The sequence below is a fragment of the Gallus gallus genome, chromosome 1 (genome assembly GCF_016699485.2).
Source record: "Gallus gallus isolate bGalGal1 chromosome 1, bGalGal1.mat.broiler.GRCg7b, whole genome shotgun sequence".
NCBI lineage: Eukaryota > Metazoa > Chordata > Aves > Galliformes > Phasianidae > Gallus > Gallus gallus.
Genome location: NC_052532.1, coordinates 76,894,830 through 76,909,010, shown reverse-complemented (window position 1 = coordinate 76,909,010; position 14,181 = coordinate 76,894,830). Strand labels below are relative to the sequence as shown.

The window sequence follows — 14,181 nt, the reverse complement described above, 5'->3', positions numbered from 1 at the left end:
ACACTTTTACTGTGCTTGTGTAGTGGCTGTTTTGTTCCATTTCGGTGTGACGTTCCAGTAGCATTAGTTAGTTTGCACGTCTGCTCAAGATGGTTTTCACTACATAACGTTCTGCTTAAGGCTACGGTCTCATGCTGACATCTTGAGAAGGTCTGAGAACAACCCCAGCCATTTCTTGGGAGGCAACACACGTATGGTAAGGCGTGCAAATGCCGATGAGATTCTCTCTCTTGAAATTTGAAACTGCCAAAAAAGCAGCGCTTTTGCTCTAAAAGCACTGCTAATTACCATACCACTGCTTCATTCTGAATTTTCTCTGCCTTCATAAGAACAAAAAGGTGCAACTGAGCACCCCTGGACGTAGTTGGCTGCCACTCTGAGGCATGGCCCTTGTGCTGTGCCGGCACAGCCCCGAGCAGCACTGAGTGCTGCCTTGGGCGCTCATAGAGTAGCATGGGTTCTGGCTGACTGCAGCTGCCCTAGCAGCTGGTTTGGCCTGGCACAGCAGCACCATTTCTTCCATCTCCTCTGCTGGGCAGAGCCTCCTTCTGCCAGCCCGAGAGCCTGTCCACCCCTGTCCCCCTCAGTGATCGTTTCTGCAAGTTTTCCTTCAAAATGTGCAAGAGCAAACCCAGAGCTTCTCTGCTGAGCCGAGAACTGCTACAGGGAGAGAGTCAGCCGCAACAGCAGGGCTGCAGCTCCTGGACAGGGCGGCAGAGCGGTGACACAGCGGTGACACAGCTCTGCCGCCCGTGGCCTTGCTGTGGTGCCATCTGCAGGCGCAGCGACTGAGTTCAAACTCTTCAGGACTCACGGGAAGGTGCCGGCGGCTGATGATGAGAGGGAGGGCACCGAGCCCGCAGCGGACTGGGGCTGCTGCACAGCTCGCTTGGCCAAGCGCCCTCTCACTACTTCCACACCTGAGCTACCGCGCTGTAAGTTCTGCGGCTCCCGGCTTCGTCAGCCTCGCTGCCCGTAGCCTTACAGGAACATCCAGCAAGAGTGTGAACGGGTTGGAACGGTGTTTTAATGAAAACAAAATCAACCGTTATACCCAAAACGTTCGCAGCAGTGGTTCTCAGAACAACAGGTACTCTGCCTCCCCTCCCTGTCCCCCACAGCCCCCAGGTTGTATTAATTTGCCCCCCACTCCCACAGCAATTTGATAGGGCTTTGTTGAATAACAGCATGAGTTCAATGCATTTTTCAGGCAGCTGGAGACTGCTCAGGAAACATAAGGCTTCTTAGATGAAAAAGGTGATTCTTTAAAATGTTCCTGCTTGCGGGCATCTGGTGTTTCTGCAGCCTCTCAGCACTTCCCTATCATCACACAAGGATCTTGCTGGCATGCACACAACTATGCAGGCAGCGGCACACAGGACAGCCATTCAAAGCACCGAGCACAGCAATTATGGCCAGGATGGGACCCACACAGGGCTCTTTGTTAGCCTGGCAGGGCTGTAGGCTGCCTGCTGCACTGCAGCATCCCACCTGCTCAGCAGGGCTGCCCCCCTGGCCAGCCCCAGAGCAGCTGAAAGCTGAAGAGCAGCTGCAGTTTCACTCTGGAGTTACCTAAAGCTTCTGTCAGGACATTTAGAGGACAAGCCAGGTATTGAGGCCATCCCAGAGCCAATCAGCTGTTCGTACTGTAAGTCCAGAGACAGGTTATGCAACCTATTTCCTCTAAGGAAAACGACTCTGAGTCATCTCCCTCTAGCGCAGCGAACGTCTAGTTTTCACACAGCTCTACCGTCAGAGATAAGCAGCTCCAGGAGACTGTCCCATGTTTCTCACGTCTCGGCCATGGGAGAGCCTCCAGCCTCGGTCCTTGCCCCAGGTCAGACTGTAAAAGCAGCCGTCTCCAGTCAGCAGCTGCAACCTGCCTCCTGCAGGGAGCAATGCAGTATCTCTGATGCAGCTCTCGGCCTCAGTAGTGATGAAAAAAAAAGGAAGGACCCCGCGGTTTTGGTGGTAGTGAACTGCCTATCTACCCTACCACTCATCATCCAGGGTAGGCTCCCGCCCTGCAGCATTCAGCACTTTCAGAGGGAGCTAATGCAGCTCCTGGCAGAGGGCTGATACTTGCAGAGATTTGCTGCTCATGAGCCTGACAACAGCTGCCACTCCTGCAGTCAGAGCTGTGCTTAATTCTAACTCCCACCACAGAACACAGGGCCAGAGGCAGCCATTTCTTCCAGGGTGATTTATTTTCAGCTATGCAGTAGAACAGTTCTCTTTGTAGCATCTCTAGTAACGAGGGGGGAATAAAAAAAATTCCGGGTTTTGCGCCATTTTGCCATGTCAAAATGCAAAATCACTACTCAGCACTTTATTCTGCACACACCCATCAGACAAGAAAATCCAGAGAGCTGGAAGGTGGATGAACAGCTGCTTTCCATTCCACCGTGCAGCAGTCTTCCAGTCACAGCCCTCCAACACACCTTTTGGCTCAAGGGCAGGAGCCCTTCCCTTGCCAGCAAGCAGGACACAGCTCCATGCACAGCAGCCTCACACTCAGTACAGCTGGGCAGTGACTGCTTTTACAGATCATACATCCCAGGACAGCTCCACACTTATCCAAATGCCAGCACCTGATGCCAGGGCTTGTAGCCTTAACATGTTGTCAGTAGAGCAGCAGGTATGGAACGCCGCAGAACACTTGCTGGAGTTGCTGGCCCCGCAGTTACAGGGTGGCCGTAAGCATTTACTGAATTTAATTCAAAGCATTTATTGAATTCCCTTTAGTTTCCCAATGACACACAAACAAGGCACTTCAGATGGTGAACACTTTTATTGATGTAAGGTGGTACACAAACAGATCAGTTTCTATCAGCCTCTCCCACCTCCCCCAGGCTGAGGAAGAAATTGGAGGAGTGGGGGAGACAGAAGGGAACAGAACTGGCCTCTCACTGCAGGATGCAGAACTGAGCGGTGGTGAAGAGCAGGGGCTCCAACAAAGGGTCCTGCTTCCCTAGGCAGCAGGGGGGCTGTGTGCCTGGCTCACTCCTTGGATGCCATGTGGACCATCAAGTCCACAACACGGTTGCTGTATCCAAACTCATTGTCATACCTGAGGAAGGGAAAGAAGTGCTGTCAGCACTGACCAGGTTTCTCGTATCCCTTTTCATGTTACTGCTCTTCCAGTCCCAGCCCATACAACTAAATGGGACAGCTTCCCATCCATTCCTTATAAAGAAAGTAGGCAGCATCCCATCTGCCCTCCATTACAGGAAGGCAGCTGCAGCCATTTCAGATACGAAGCCATCTCACTAGAGACTGTCACATGCTGGAATCGCCTGAACACAGCAAGGATCTGTGTTGCCATGCATTATCAGATGGTGCTGATGAAATGAAACAGCACAGAACCACACCAGAACTGCCAGTCTCTACCTCCCAGTCTCCCCCACACCCCGAGGCTGTGCATACCAGGAAACAAGCTTGACGAAATGGTCATTCAGTGCAATGCCAGCACCCGCATCAAAGGTGGAGGAATGGCTGTCACCATTGAAGTCACAGGAGACAACCTGGAACAGAGAGACACTGTCAAACACTCTTCCACTCAACAGACAATAACAGCCTGAACCAGAAGTACCCAAAAACATCATCCCAGCAAGGCTGCCACCATCAGAAATATGAGGCAAGTAACACCTACATAGAAAGTACTTACCTGGTCCTCTGTGTATCCTAGGATGCCCTTCAGGGGCCCATCAGCAGCAGCCTTCACTACCCTCTTGATATCATCATACTTGGCCTGAAAAAAGGCAGAAGATGGTCAAATCCCATCTCAAAATGTCAGCTACAGCCCAGACACTGGGAACTGCATAGCACTAGCCATGCATATCAAGTACTATTTTCAGCAAAAACAAGTTTTTCTATTGAACAGATGGATGTAGGAATCGTAATTTCATGTATGGAGAATTTTAGAGGCAAGCCTGAAGATTTTTCAGCCTTATCCACAATACTTACTGGTTTCTCCAGACGGCAGGTCAGGTCAACAACAGAGACATTGGGGGTTGGCACACGGAAAGCCATTCCAGTAAGCTTCCTGCAAGAAGGGAACAGCAGGGAACAGCATAAGCATCCCTCTACCAGCACTCTGTTCTACTACAAAAATGTTTGAGCCAACCAGGCACTGGCTCCTACCTCCTGACACAGAAAGAAAGACCACACTCACCCATTCAGCTCAGGGATGACTTTCCCCACAGCCTTAGCAGCCCCAGTGGACGCTGGGATGATGTTCTGGGCAGCACCTCTGCCATCTCTCCACAGCTTCCCAGAGGGGCCATCCACCGTCTTCTGTGTGGCTGTGATGGCATGGACAGTGGTCTAGGGAAAGAGAGCACTGAGGTAAAAAGGCAGTCATTTTCTCCAGAGAAAACATCCCCAGCACCTCCCCCTAAACCCAATGAAAGCACTACATATAGATGCTTTTCTTCACGCATTTGGGACCTGGGGACAGGGCATCTTCCTGAGCATCAAGCTCCAGACCTACCATAAGACCCTCCACAATGCCAAAGTTGTCATGGATGACCTTGGCCAAGGGTGCCAGGCAGTTGGTGGTGCACGATGCATTGCTGGGAAAGAAAGAAGGCAAATCAGCCAAATACAAAACATATATATGTGCAATGAAACCTGGTGAAAATTTCAGGCCAGGGAGCATTCCTCTCCTTTACCTGACAATTTTCAGGGACTTGTCATATTTCTCATGGTTGACACCCATCACAAACATGGGGGCATCAGCTGAGGGAGCTGAGATGATAACACGCTTAGCACCACCCTTCAGATGAGCCTGAAAAAAAAAAAAAAAGATTAAATAATCCAGAATGCCCCAACAGTTGAGAAGCAATACAATCCTCGGACCACGTAATCCCTTCCCCATCTTGAAGAACTCTGTAGATAAAGATGTGCTCCACAGAAGTAAGCACCAGCAATCCTTTTCCCATGGGCCACAGTAGCCTACTTACCCCAGCCTTCTCCATGGTGGTGAAGACACCAGTGGACTCCACAACATACTCAGCACCTGCATCTGCCCATTTGATGTTGCTGGGGTCACGCCTGAGGAACGACAAAACCACGGGAGTTACTCTGGAGGGCATTTACTTTCATCCTCTGGAGTGGCAAGAGGAGAAAGCTACTCACTCCTGGAAGATAGTGATGGCGTGCCCATTGATCACAAGTTTCCCGTTCTCAGCCTTGACAGTGCCCTTGAAGTGTCCGTGTGTAGAATCATATTTGAACATGTAAACCTAGCAGGGAGAGAGGAGAGAAAGGTCAGAGCATCCTAGATGCAGTGCTCCCATCACAATCTCAGCTCTCCACCTTCTTGGTGACCTTGTCTAACTGCTGCTCTGTACTTCGCTCTACCCAGTCTGCACCACTACGCCTTGTTCCTGTCTCTTAACCCGCCTGCAACCCTATGCCAGGTTTCCAAGGGGAGCAGAGCTGGGTGAGCCTCTGGCGCCGCTGAATCATTCTAGGCAAGGTGCACGCGGTGCCTAGAGGGGGCACTGCAAGGCAACTCACCATGTAGTTCAGATCGATGAAGGGATCATTGATGGCCACCACTTGGACTTTGCCAGAGAGGACGGCAGCCCTGGTGACCAGGCGGCCAATACGGCCAAATCTGGGGAGAAACGGAAAGGCGGGTGAGGACAAGCAGTGAGGAACGCGCCCGGCTGGGCATGGCTGAGCCTATTCACTGCTTTCCCGCAGAGCATCTGTCAGTCACTGCCTGAAGGAGCAGGGGCCAATAGCAGCGGCCAAAGGCCAAGGAGCAGTGGTTAAAGATTAAGAGCGACCCCCGGCCAGGGCACCCACACCACAAAGGTCAGGCGCTAAATTTACTGAAGGCCCCGGGGATCCGGTTACTCCTCGGTGGGGTGGGAGAAGGTCATATTCCCGGGGCACCGCCGACACACGATCCACCAGGCGACCTTTCCTCGGGTACCCGCTGGCCGCGGCCCACCGATGGGGCGCGAGGGACCCTCCGATGGGGCACGCGGGCAGCGCTGGCGCTTCCGGGGTGACTCACCCCGATTCCGCGGGGAAGTGACTCAGCACCGCCACGCGGGGCCGTTACTCCCGGCTCGGGCGTGGGGGGGGTCTCGGCGCACCGCCGCGGGGTGCGCGGGGCCCCCCCGCCCTTCAGGCGACCTTGTCCTCCCCCCCCCCCCCCGCCCCCCCCACGGGCACGCACATCCCCGCGACGCCGCCCCACCCGGCCCGGCTCCGCACTCACCCGTTGACTCCGACTTTCACCATCTCGCCTTTATAGTGTTCCTGCGGGGAGAGACCGGCAGTGAGACGTGCGGTGCCGCACGCAGACCGCCGGCCCAGTAACGTCCCCCCACCGCGCGCGCTGCGGAGCTCTGGGCACCGCCCCCCGACCCGCCATCCCTTCCTTCATCCCCATCGAGCTCTCTCCCCCGCAGTTCTCCCTCTCTCCCCCAACCCCCACCCCCTTCATCTCGCGCCGCCCGCCCCCGCCTTTGTGCCCCGGGCACCACGCGGTCCTGCGCGGAGACCCCCTCCCCCCTTCCCCCGCCGCACTCCTCGCGGTCCTACAGCCCCAACCCCTACAGGGGGGCGCAGGCAGACAGGCGGGTGGGTGGGGGGTACGCTTCTCCGCCCCCACGTCCTCCCGCCCGTTACCTGCTGCACGTCAACGGCCCCAGCGCGCAGTGAGAAGGTGGCGCAGTGCCGCGCCGCCGCCCTTTATAGACACGGAGGCAGCGCCCCGCGCCCCGCCCCGCCGGGCCAGCGCCGAATGGCAGCGCGGGGGCGGGCTCGGGGCTACGTGCGCGCACGGTGCGGGCGAAACGGCCCCCCCCCTCTCCTTCCCCCTCCCCCCTCGCAACAAAGGGCGGCCGTTGGGCTCAGGGTGGGCTTAGGGGGTTGCTGCCGTACCACGGTGCCCGTGCGGGGTGGGGGCGGCGAGGGGTGCCCCGGGGCCGGGGGGCGCGGAGCTGCGTGCAGACAAAGCCCCACGTGGGGCCGTGGCGCCCTCGGACGAGGCCGGGGCGATGCGGCTGCATCACGCGATGCGGTACAGTGGGTGCGGATTGCGCTCCTGCGGGTACCCAGAGAACGGCGTCTGGCCGCGGGCGGGACAAAGAGAGCGCGATGCGAGGCTGCAGCCTGCCCGCTCCCCGTCCTCAGCCCTTGCGTGTGTTGGCCGCGCAGCCCCGAGCTGCTGGGGAGCGCTGGGTCCCATATCCGTCCCCGCACCGCGATACCGGGGTGCACGGCCGCCCAACGGCCCCGCTCTGAGGCTCCCGGCCGGGCCCGGCCCAGCAGGCCGTGCGGTGCTGCGTGAGGACCGTGCTAATGAGGAACTGCAGCATCCTGCTGCTCCTGGGACGTGACGGCGGATATCCTCCCGCCGCCTCGAGCTGCCGCCGTGCCGCTCCCGCCTCGGCACGCCTGCGCCCGGCGGCCGGGCTCGGTGTGTGGGGAAGGAGCGGTCCCCGGGTGCTACGGCTGGGCCGCCCGGCTCGGTGCCATACGCTGCAGGGCGGCGGGGTTCGTGCGACCCAAACCGAGGGATGGAGCCGTGCTCGGTTGAAAGCCTCCATCCCGTGGGATGGAGAGGGTACCTGGAGCCGGGTGTCCGGCAGGAGGAAGGGCCGGGAGGGGGACGTGGAGGGTTGAGGCGGGCCTCCCTTTCGGCTCCAGCTCCAAGGGTGGGGATGGAGGATATCGGGGGGGGGGGTGAGGGGGGTCCGAGCGAGGGGTCACGCAGCTCCCGTAACCCAACTCTCCTTGTATAGCTGCTATTCCCGGTGCACCGAGGGGCAGCGGCTAAGTTTAGCCCCATCTTGAGGTTACGACCTTTTCTTAAAGGCCAGGGGAGGCGGCGGTGCGGCCCCGTCGGGCGGCCGGGGGGTGCGATGCCGGGGCTGGGGGAGTCCCCGCACGTCGCGGGGTCAGGGCTGGCGGGGCACGCGGAGGCCCTCTGTTTGCTCGGCAAACACGGCAGCGGCCGAGGGGCAGAGCGTGGCGGAACGAGAGAACGCGGCGGCCCCGGGGCCGCGATCGATGCGTCGGCCGCCCATCCTCCCCCGCGGCGCCGGGCTCGGGCCCGGGCCTCGGACGCGCGTGCCGCCCGGCCCACCCGGAATGGCGGCGGCGCCCAAAATGGCCCCGCGCGTGGAGGCCGCGCCGTGCCGCGCCGCGGACTTTGCCGCCATCTCCCGGCGGGTGCGGTGAGGGTCGCGCGGCCCGGGAGCCCTTCAGCGCTGCGGGCGCCTCTGGCGCGAGCTCCGACACGAGGGTTCACACGGCTCAGTTTAATTCGCGATTGCGCGGCGCAACTCTCCTCCCTGCCCTCGGGGCTCCGGCTGCTGCCTGCTCCATCCCGTCCTGTCCCGAGCTGAGTCTTGTCCCGGGCCGGCTCTCCACACGCCTGGTCCGCCTGCGAACAAGCAAGGCCGGTGAGCCGCCCGCGGCCTGCCACCCCTGGGCCGGCCTCCTGCCGCCCTCGCTCCGGGCACTCCCCGCAGTCTGTGCCCTGATGCCTGCCCGCTTTGCCTGGCCCTTGCTGCTGGCCCCCTCACCTCCAGTCTCTCCAGGCTAACAGCCCAACCCGCTGAAGGCCCCAATCCGGTCCATTTTCAGCCCAAAGCAGCCCCGGGGCACGGCCTTCCAGGCCCAGTCTCCAGAGAGAGCTCGCTTGCGACTGGCGAGGGCCTTGCGCCAGAGCAGGGGGTGTGCAGCCCGGGCCCTGGACGGGAGGAGCGGCAGTGGGGGAGAGAGCAGCTGCGGCTCAGAGCTGGACCCCTCCTTCATGTCCTCCTCAGCCGGCATGGATTCGGAGTCCGAGGGCAGCAACTGGGAAAGGAGCACCTGAGAGAGAGGGATAAATGGAGCAGATGGGTGAGGGTGGATTGCCCATGCTCCTGTATCCCAGCCCACTGTCCCACTCTCCCTCTTCTTCCCTCGGACTCAGGCAGGACATAAAATGGTGCCTGTGCAGAAGGCCCCATGCCTGTGACCTTGCATCCAGACCAAGGACACTGAGGGGAGGCCGGGCCCGCAGCTATCCAGCCTTAGATGATTTTGTTGCCCAAAGAACAGGACGGAATGCTGTGGTATTGCTGTCTCTGTTCCTTGCCATGCTGCTATCAAAAAATTCTCTCCGCACTTGGAAAATAAGGGAGGCATCAGCCCTTGCTCCTTTTGGTGAAGCTGAGTGCTGCTGTGTGCTGAGTGTTTTGTCATGTTTCTTTTTTCCAGAGGGCAGTGTCACAGAGAAACTGTTACCATAAAGCAGTCAAGTATGAGAATGGGCCTAAGGAAGGCAGGCTCTTCATCTGCTGGGAAGTCTCCATACTTTCTGTGCAGGCAGGCATGCTCTAATTTAATTACATGCCTCCGTCACTGCCAGCATCCTCCAGTGGCAGGGAGATGGGTCAGGAGGTACCCTGGGGGCACACTGCTGCCCATGGCAGCGGCCTGCAGTGGCTACTCCACGCCTGTGCATCACGTGGATGCTTGCTGACCTACAGCTGAGGATGCCTTTGTGCAATTTAGCTCTGTCCTCTCTAGCAGCGAGTTAATGGAAGCAGACACAGGCATCTTCAGTGAGGAGTGAAAGTGTCTCCATGGTGAGTCATAGTGGAATCAGTCCTGCATTTCTAGTTCACATCCTAGCTCCTTCCCTGCAGCTTTCTTCTTGGACAGAGTAGCTGATGTGAAGGCAGAGTGCTGGGGCTTGGGTTAGGGCTTGGGGACAAGGAAGCTGGGTTGATTTAAAAGCCATAAATATTGTTTCTGCAATCGATGTTAAAAGGTTTAACAAAGATTTAACAAAACAAAGAAGCCCTTCCCCCTGTAGGGGACAGGACTATAGGTGGCTATTGCCACAGGGCTGAGTAAGATAGAACTGTTTTCCTTGCAGCCAGAAGCCTCTGCATGCAGTGAAGAGACTCACAGCCAGTAGCACTCACTAAAAGGCTGTTGCCTGTCCCTTACCTTGAAATGCTGGCACTTCCCAAGGAGGTGGCTTGTAAAGACACAGTCAGCCTAGAGCTGAAGCTGTTGGACTGAAGGAGAGGTAGCAGCCCTTGGGAGCTGGGATGTGGGGTCACCACTCACGCCATGTTCAAACACAACTTCCCCAAACTGCCCTTGCCACTCCCAAAGCCTCCCACAGCTCCATCCCAGTCCCTCCTACCTGGAGCCTTTGTCCTGATGAGGACATCGCTTGTACACTGGCAGAGAGCAGAACTAGGAGGAGGAAAAGCGAGCAGGGCCATGCTGGGAGCCCCAGCATCTTCTCTTTATTCCGGGGTTTATGGGAGGTGAGGCAGGATCTGTAGCCCCTGAGAGCCCCGTCCCCTCTTTGTTTTTATAGTGCTGGTTCTGGCAGGCGCCTGCCCCCCAGCTCTGCTGCACGCCCCCCTGGAGCTCCTTAACCTTTCAGCCCTTTTGTCCGTGGTGATATATTTCAGGGTGAGCTCAGTGAGACCCCTTCCTCTAAAGAAAAAAGACACAAAAGTGTTTGCTGAGTGTCTGGGAAGACAAATGTAAGCCAAGCTGCTGCTGGCTGGGGCCTGGAGGTATCTATCAGGATCAGGGTGAGACTTCAAGACACATCCAGAAACAGGGAATCGGAGGCTGCGATATGCAGTGACACTGACATTCTCTAAGGCAGAATGCTGTTAATGTTATTGCTTTAACCACTGTGAGCATGAGCTGCAGCTTGGCTGGTGATAGTCTCACTGCTGGCCGCAGGTTTTTTAACACCTATGTTTTGATGAGCTGCTTGGCCAGGGGACATGAAGCTCCTGCTGCAGTAGATGTATGGATTTCTGTGCTAACTCTGGGATCTGTGGCAGTGATAGGAGCATGGATCTAAGCACACGTGGGCGCACAGCCTGCATACTGGTTGTCCTGAGTCATAGCTCAGTGTGCACCATCTGTTGGGCTGGGCTGAGTTTCCAGAGGAACCAGCACAGAAAAGCACTGGTTGTTGAGGCTGAGCTTGCACTTTCTCAAGCTCAGGTGCACAATGGGAGTAGGATGGCGAGGAACAGACTCCTGCCTCCTAAATCTTCAGGCTATTAGCTCCCCCCCTTTGTTTACCTCTCCCATTTTACTGTAGTTTCTCACCAGCTGAACAACGCAATGAGGTCACTGTTTGAAACCAGAGTGCAGAAGTCAGCCTGAGTATGAAGACAGAAACTAATCAGGAAAGTTTGCTGAGGGAGAGAAAGGGGAGACTGTACCCCTTTTCAGGAGCAGGGTGTGCAGGGGAGGTGTAATACTACCTTGAATTTCCCTTTCTTCGGTATCATTGCATACAGCAATTGGGATGAAAATTGACAATGTTGTGCTGTCTGTCACAGCTCAGATAATTGCCCTGTCTTATTTTCCATCCTTCAAAGGCATTTTTCACTTGAGGCAGACCTGTGGTTCCCTTTCTTCTCAGCCCAACCAGACAAAAAGCATAATGAACCATTTTACACCAACCCTGCGAAAGCTGAGTGTAGACCTTGCATCTGGAGCACCAAAGTTGGAAGCAGGAGAGATTTTGCCCAGGTAGGACGAGGTGTGGGGGCATATCCAAGTATGCTCCCCTTGATACCTGTGACCCATGGATGGTTCTGCCCAGGCCCCTGGCTAATGGGGAGACATTTCATGGGGAATAAGATTATCAGAGTATCATAGAATCACCAGGGTTGGAAAAGACCTCCAAGATCATCCAATCCAACTGTCCATCTATCATCAGTATTTTCCACTAAACCACGGCCTTCAGTTCAACATCTGAACGTTTCTTGAACACTTACAAAGACAGTGACTCCACTACCCCCCTGGGCAGCCCGTTCCAGCACTTGACCACTTATTTGGAGAAGAAGCATTTCCTAATGTCTAACCTGAATCTCCCCTAGTGCAACTTGAGGCCATTCCCTCTAGTCCTATTCCTAGTTACATGGGAGAAGAGGCCAGCACGCACCTCACCACAACCTCCCTTCAGGTAGTTGTAGAGAGCTCCCTCCACACTGAACATTCCCAGTTCTCTCAGGCACTCCCCATAAGGCTTGTGCTCCAGACCTCTCTGGAGAGGTTGTCCTTCTCTGGATACGCCCCAGGGCCTCATTGTCTTTCTTGCAGTGAGGGGCCCAAAACTGAGCACAGTAGTTGAGGTGCAGCCTCACCAGGGTTGAGTACAGAGGGAATTTCTACTCCAACCTTTTAAACCACAGGTGACTGGTAGAGAATCGGGATGTGCTGCTTATGTGGGCATTCAGAGTACTGGAGTGGTGTGCATGATACACATGCACAGCCCCTCCATGTGCCAGAGCTTTGCAGTGAGGAGATGTGAAAGTTTCAAAGGGGTGGAAAAAAGGGGAGGGAGGAACTGGGAAGTGCACATGTGTTCATCCCACATTTCAATCTCTGAGGATATTGGTTCTGTACTTCGTATTCACATCCTAACATCTTGAAGTCAGTCTGCCTGAGCTTTAATGCTGCTAGTAAGACAGCCACAGGCAGAATAACTTCACATTGAATGCAACAGTTCAGTCAACCCTTTCCTGAGTCACAGGTAAGAAAAAAACAAAACAAAAAATGCTTTGTTTCTGATACAAAACGTAGTGGAAGTTTGGCCTGGCACCCTTTAGTATGGTAGCCCCTATGTTGCAAGAATGCCAGAAATGTTTGCAGCTGCTTGAAATTGTAGCCCAGCTGCATGCACACTGAGCTCTGTAGGGATGGAAATCCCAATTGAGTGGTTCCATAACATGCAGGAAACTTAGGAAATTGTATAAGATTTGGAAAATTTTATTGCAAATTTGCAAGTCCTACAAAGCCTGGATAAATTTGCAGACACAGCCCAACTCAGGTGCAATGAAGTTGCAGCTGCTTTGCATCCCAGATCCTTGCTGAGAGTGCAGTAGAACTGAATAGTTACTCTGTCATGTCCTGGCAATGACTGAGAAGTAAAAAGGCTCTGGCAGGCAATGAGTCCCTGATTGCCCCAGTTTTTGCAGCCTGAAATAGGTTATTGTCCTTTCCTCTCTGGTGCTAACAAGCTGCCTCTGTAAAAACCCTTCTCCCTCTGATGCTGGGACACTGATTCTAGAGCTTGCAAGACCATTAGAAAAATAGTTCCTGCTGAATTGCAATCAGTCTTTTACAAGCAAAAGGAAAGGAGCCGGACAGAGAGTGGGAGAGCTAGGAACAGGATGAAGTATTCTGCAGATACCCCATGGCAATGCAAAGGGCTGGTGGCTGCTGCAGGCTCCGAGGAATGGCCAATGTCCATGTCATTCCACTTAGGACCATGGGTAGGAACACAGAGCCAGCTATGGAATGGAGCCCCTTGAGGAACACGGATTTTACTGACCATCGTGCTGGTGTCTCCCTCACTGCAGCATAGTCAACATATCATCTCATTCTCATGCATACACAAGACTTACTGTACAAGCTTGCAGTGCCTTGAGCTTAGGAATCCATAGATGCTGTTTCTGGAGTGGGTGGTGGTGGAGGAATCGTGTACAGGATGCATGACTTGTATTTACTGTTAATACTGTAGCTGCTTCCCCTGTTGCTTGTAGCCTTTACTGAATATAAGGGAGGGTAGCAGAGTAGGACAATAGTGCTGTAGCTTTCTGATCTTCGTATTTTATGCAATCTGTTTTTACAGGTGTGCTGGATTGCGCATGGGGGGGTTATATTGGTATCTGGCTCTCTGACACAGTAGTGGCTGCAAGGGGACTTAATCTATGCATCCCATCCCCATGAATAGAGCTGTCAGCCCATTATTCCCCCATCTGCTAATTTTTACAAGCTGCTAATGTATTTACATCCATTTGGGTATTAGCATAAAAACATATTCCCAGGCTACTGCAGAGCTATGCAATTTCTAACACTTCCTTTATATAGGGATCAAAATAAACTACTGCAGTCTTCTGTTACTAGTTACTTACATAGCCAGACCAGAGAACCAAGCAGCAGGCTTTCCTTGCTGGTGAACTGAAGATAACCACAGTGACTGCAGGAACAGCAAGACACTCAGTGGAAGAGCAGGGAAAGAAGTGCAGGAACCTGCTGAGAGTAGGACCCTTCTGGTTCCCATCCAGCAAGTCACTGGCCTGAGAAGCGTTTGTTTTCTAGGCAACCGCCAGGTAAGAGGAAATAATTCTGTTCTAAAGCTCTGGGACAAATGCCAATTTGCCT

At 55.1% G+C, this 14,181-nt stretch overlaps 2 protein-coding genes across 3 annotated transcripts; both read right to left on the bottom strand.

Moving 5' to 3' along the window:
* Positions 1 to 2,772: 2,772 nt before the first annotated feature.
* Positions 2,773 to 6,690, bottom strand: GAPDH (glyceraldehyde-3-phosphate dehydrogenase). Its single transcript, NM_204305.2, has 12 exons — positions 6,652 to 6,690; positions 6,239 to 6,279; positions 5,524 to 5,623; positions 5,140 to 5,246; positions 4,965 to 5,055; positions 4,674 to 4,789; positions 4,493 to 4,574; positions 4,175 to 4,326; positions 3,967 to 4,045; positions 3,668 to 3,751; positions 3,427 to 3,524; positions 2,773 to 3,070 (listed from the first exon to the last, which is right to left on the bottom strand). The coding sequence occupies exons 2-12, from the start codon at positions 6,259 to 6,261 to the stop codon at positions 3,001 to 3,003; spliced, it is 1,002 nt and encodes a 333-aa protein (NP_989636.1). The 5' UTR covers positions 6,262 to 6,279; positions 6,652 to 6,690; the 3' UTR covers positions 2,773 to 3,000.
* Positions 6,691 to 8,273: 1,583 nt separating this feature from the next.
* CNP1 (C-type natriuretic peptide 1) lies at positions 8,274 to 14,098 on the bottom strand. 2 transcript variants are annotated; one of them, NM_001398136.1, is made up of 3 exons: positions 13,932 to 14,098; positions 8,556 to 8,844; positions 8,274 to 8,413 (listed from the first exon to the last, which is right to left on the bottom strand). In NM_001398136.1, exon 2 carries the CDS (start codon positions 8,803 to 8,805, stop codon positions 8,572 to 8,574), a length of 234 nt encoding a protein of 77 aa, NP_001385065.1. In that variant the 5' UTR covers positions 8,806 to 8,844; positions 13,932 to 14,098; the 3' UTR covers positions 8,274 to 8,413; positions 8,556 to 8,571. The 2 variants fall into 2 exon arrangements, with proteins under 2 accessions (NP_001385065.1, NP_001180545.1); NM_001193616.2 differs by lacking the exon at positions 13,932 to 14,098 and adding an exon at positions 10,175 to 10,347.
* Between the last annotated feature and the right edge of the window lie 83 nt (positions 14,099 to 14,181).

What these genes read in the sequence shown, in the direction of transcription:
- GAPDH (NM_204305.2), bottom strand. Translation starts at nt 6,261, where the DNA reads ATGGTGAAAGTCGGAGTCAACGG. An exon ending in CCACCATGGAGAAGGCTGGG is followed by an intron (nt 4,790 to 4,964) that starts GTAAGTAGGCTA and finishes TTTTTTTTTCAG; the next exon opens with GCTCATCTGAAGGGTGGTGC. An exon ending in GTCATCCCTGAGCTGAATGG is followed by an intron (nt 4,046 to 4,174) that starts GTGAGTGTGGTC and finishes CCCTTCTTGCAG; the next exon opens with GAAGCTTACTGGAATGGCTT.
- CNP1 (NM_001193616.2), bottom strand. Translation starts at nt 10,273, where the DNA reads ATGCTGGGGCTCCCAGCATGGCCCTGCTCGCTTTTCCTCCTCCTAGTT. An exon ending in CATCAGGACAAAGGCTCCAG is followed by an intron (nt 8,845 to 10,174) that starts GTAGGAGGGACT and finishes CCTCTCTCTCAG; the next exon opens with GTGCTCCTTTCCCAGTTGCT.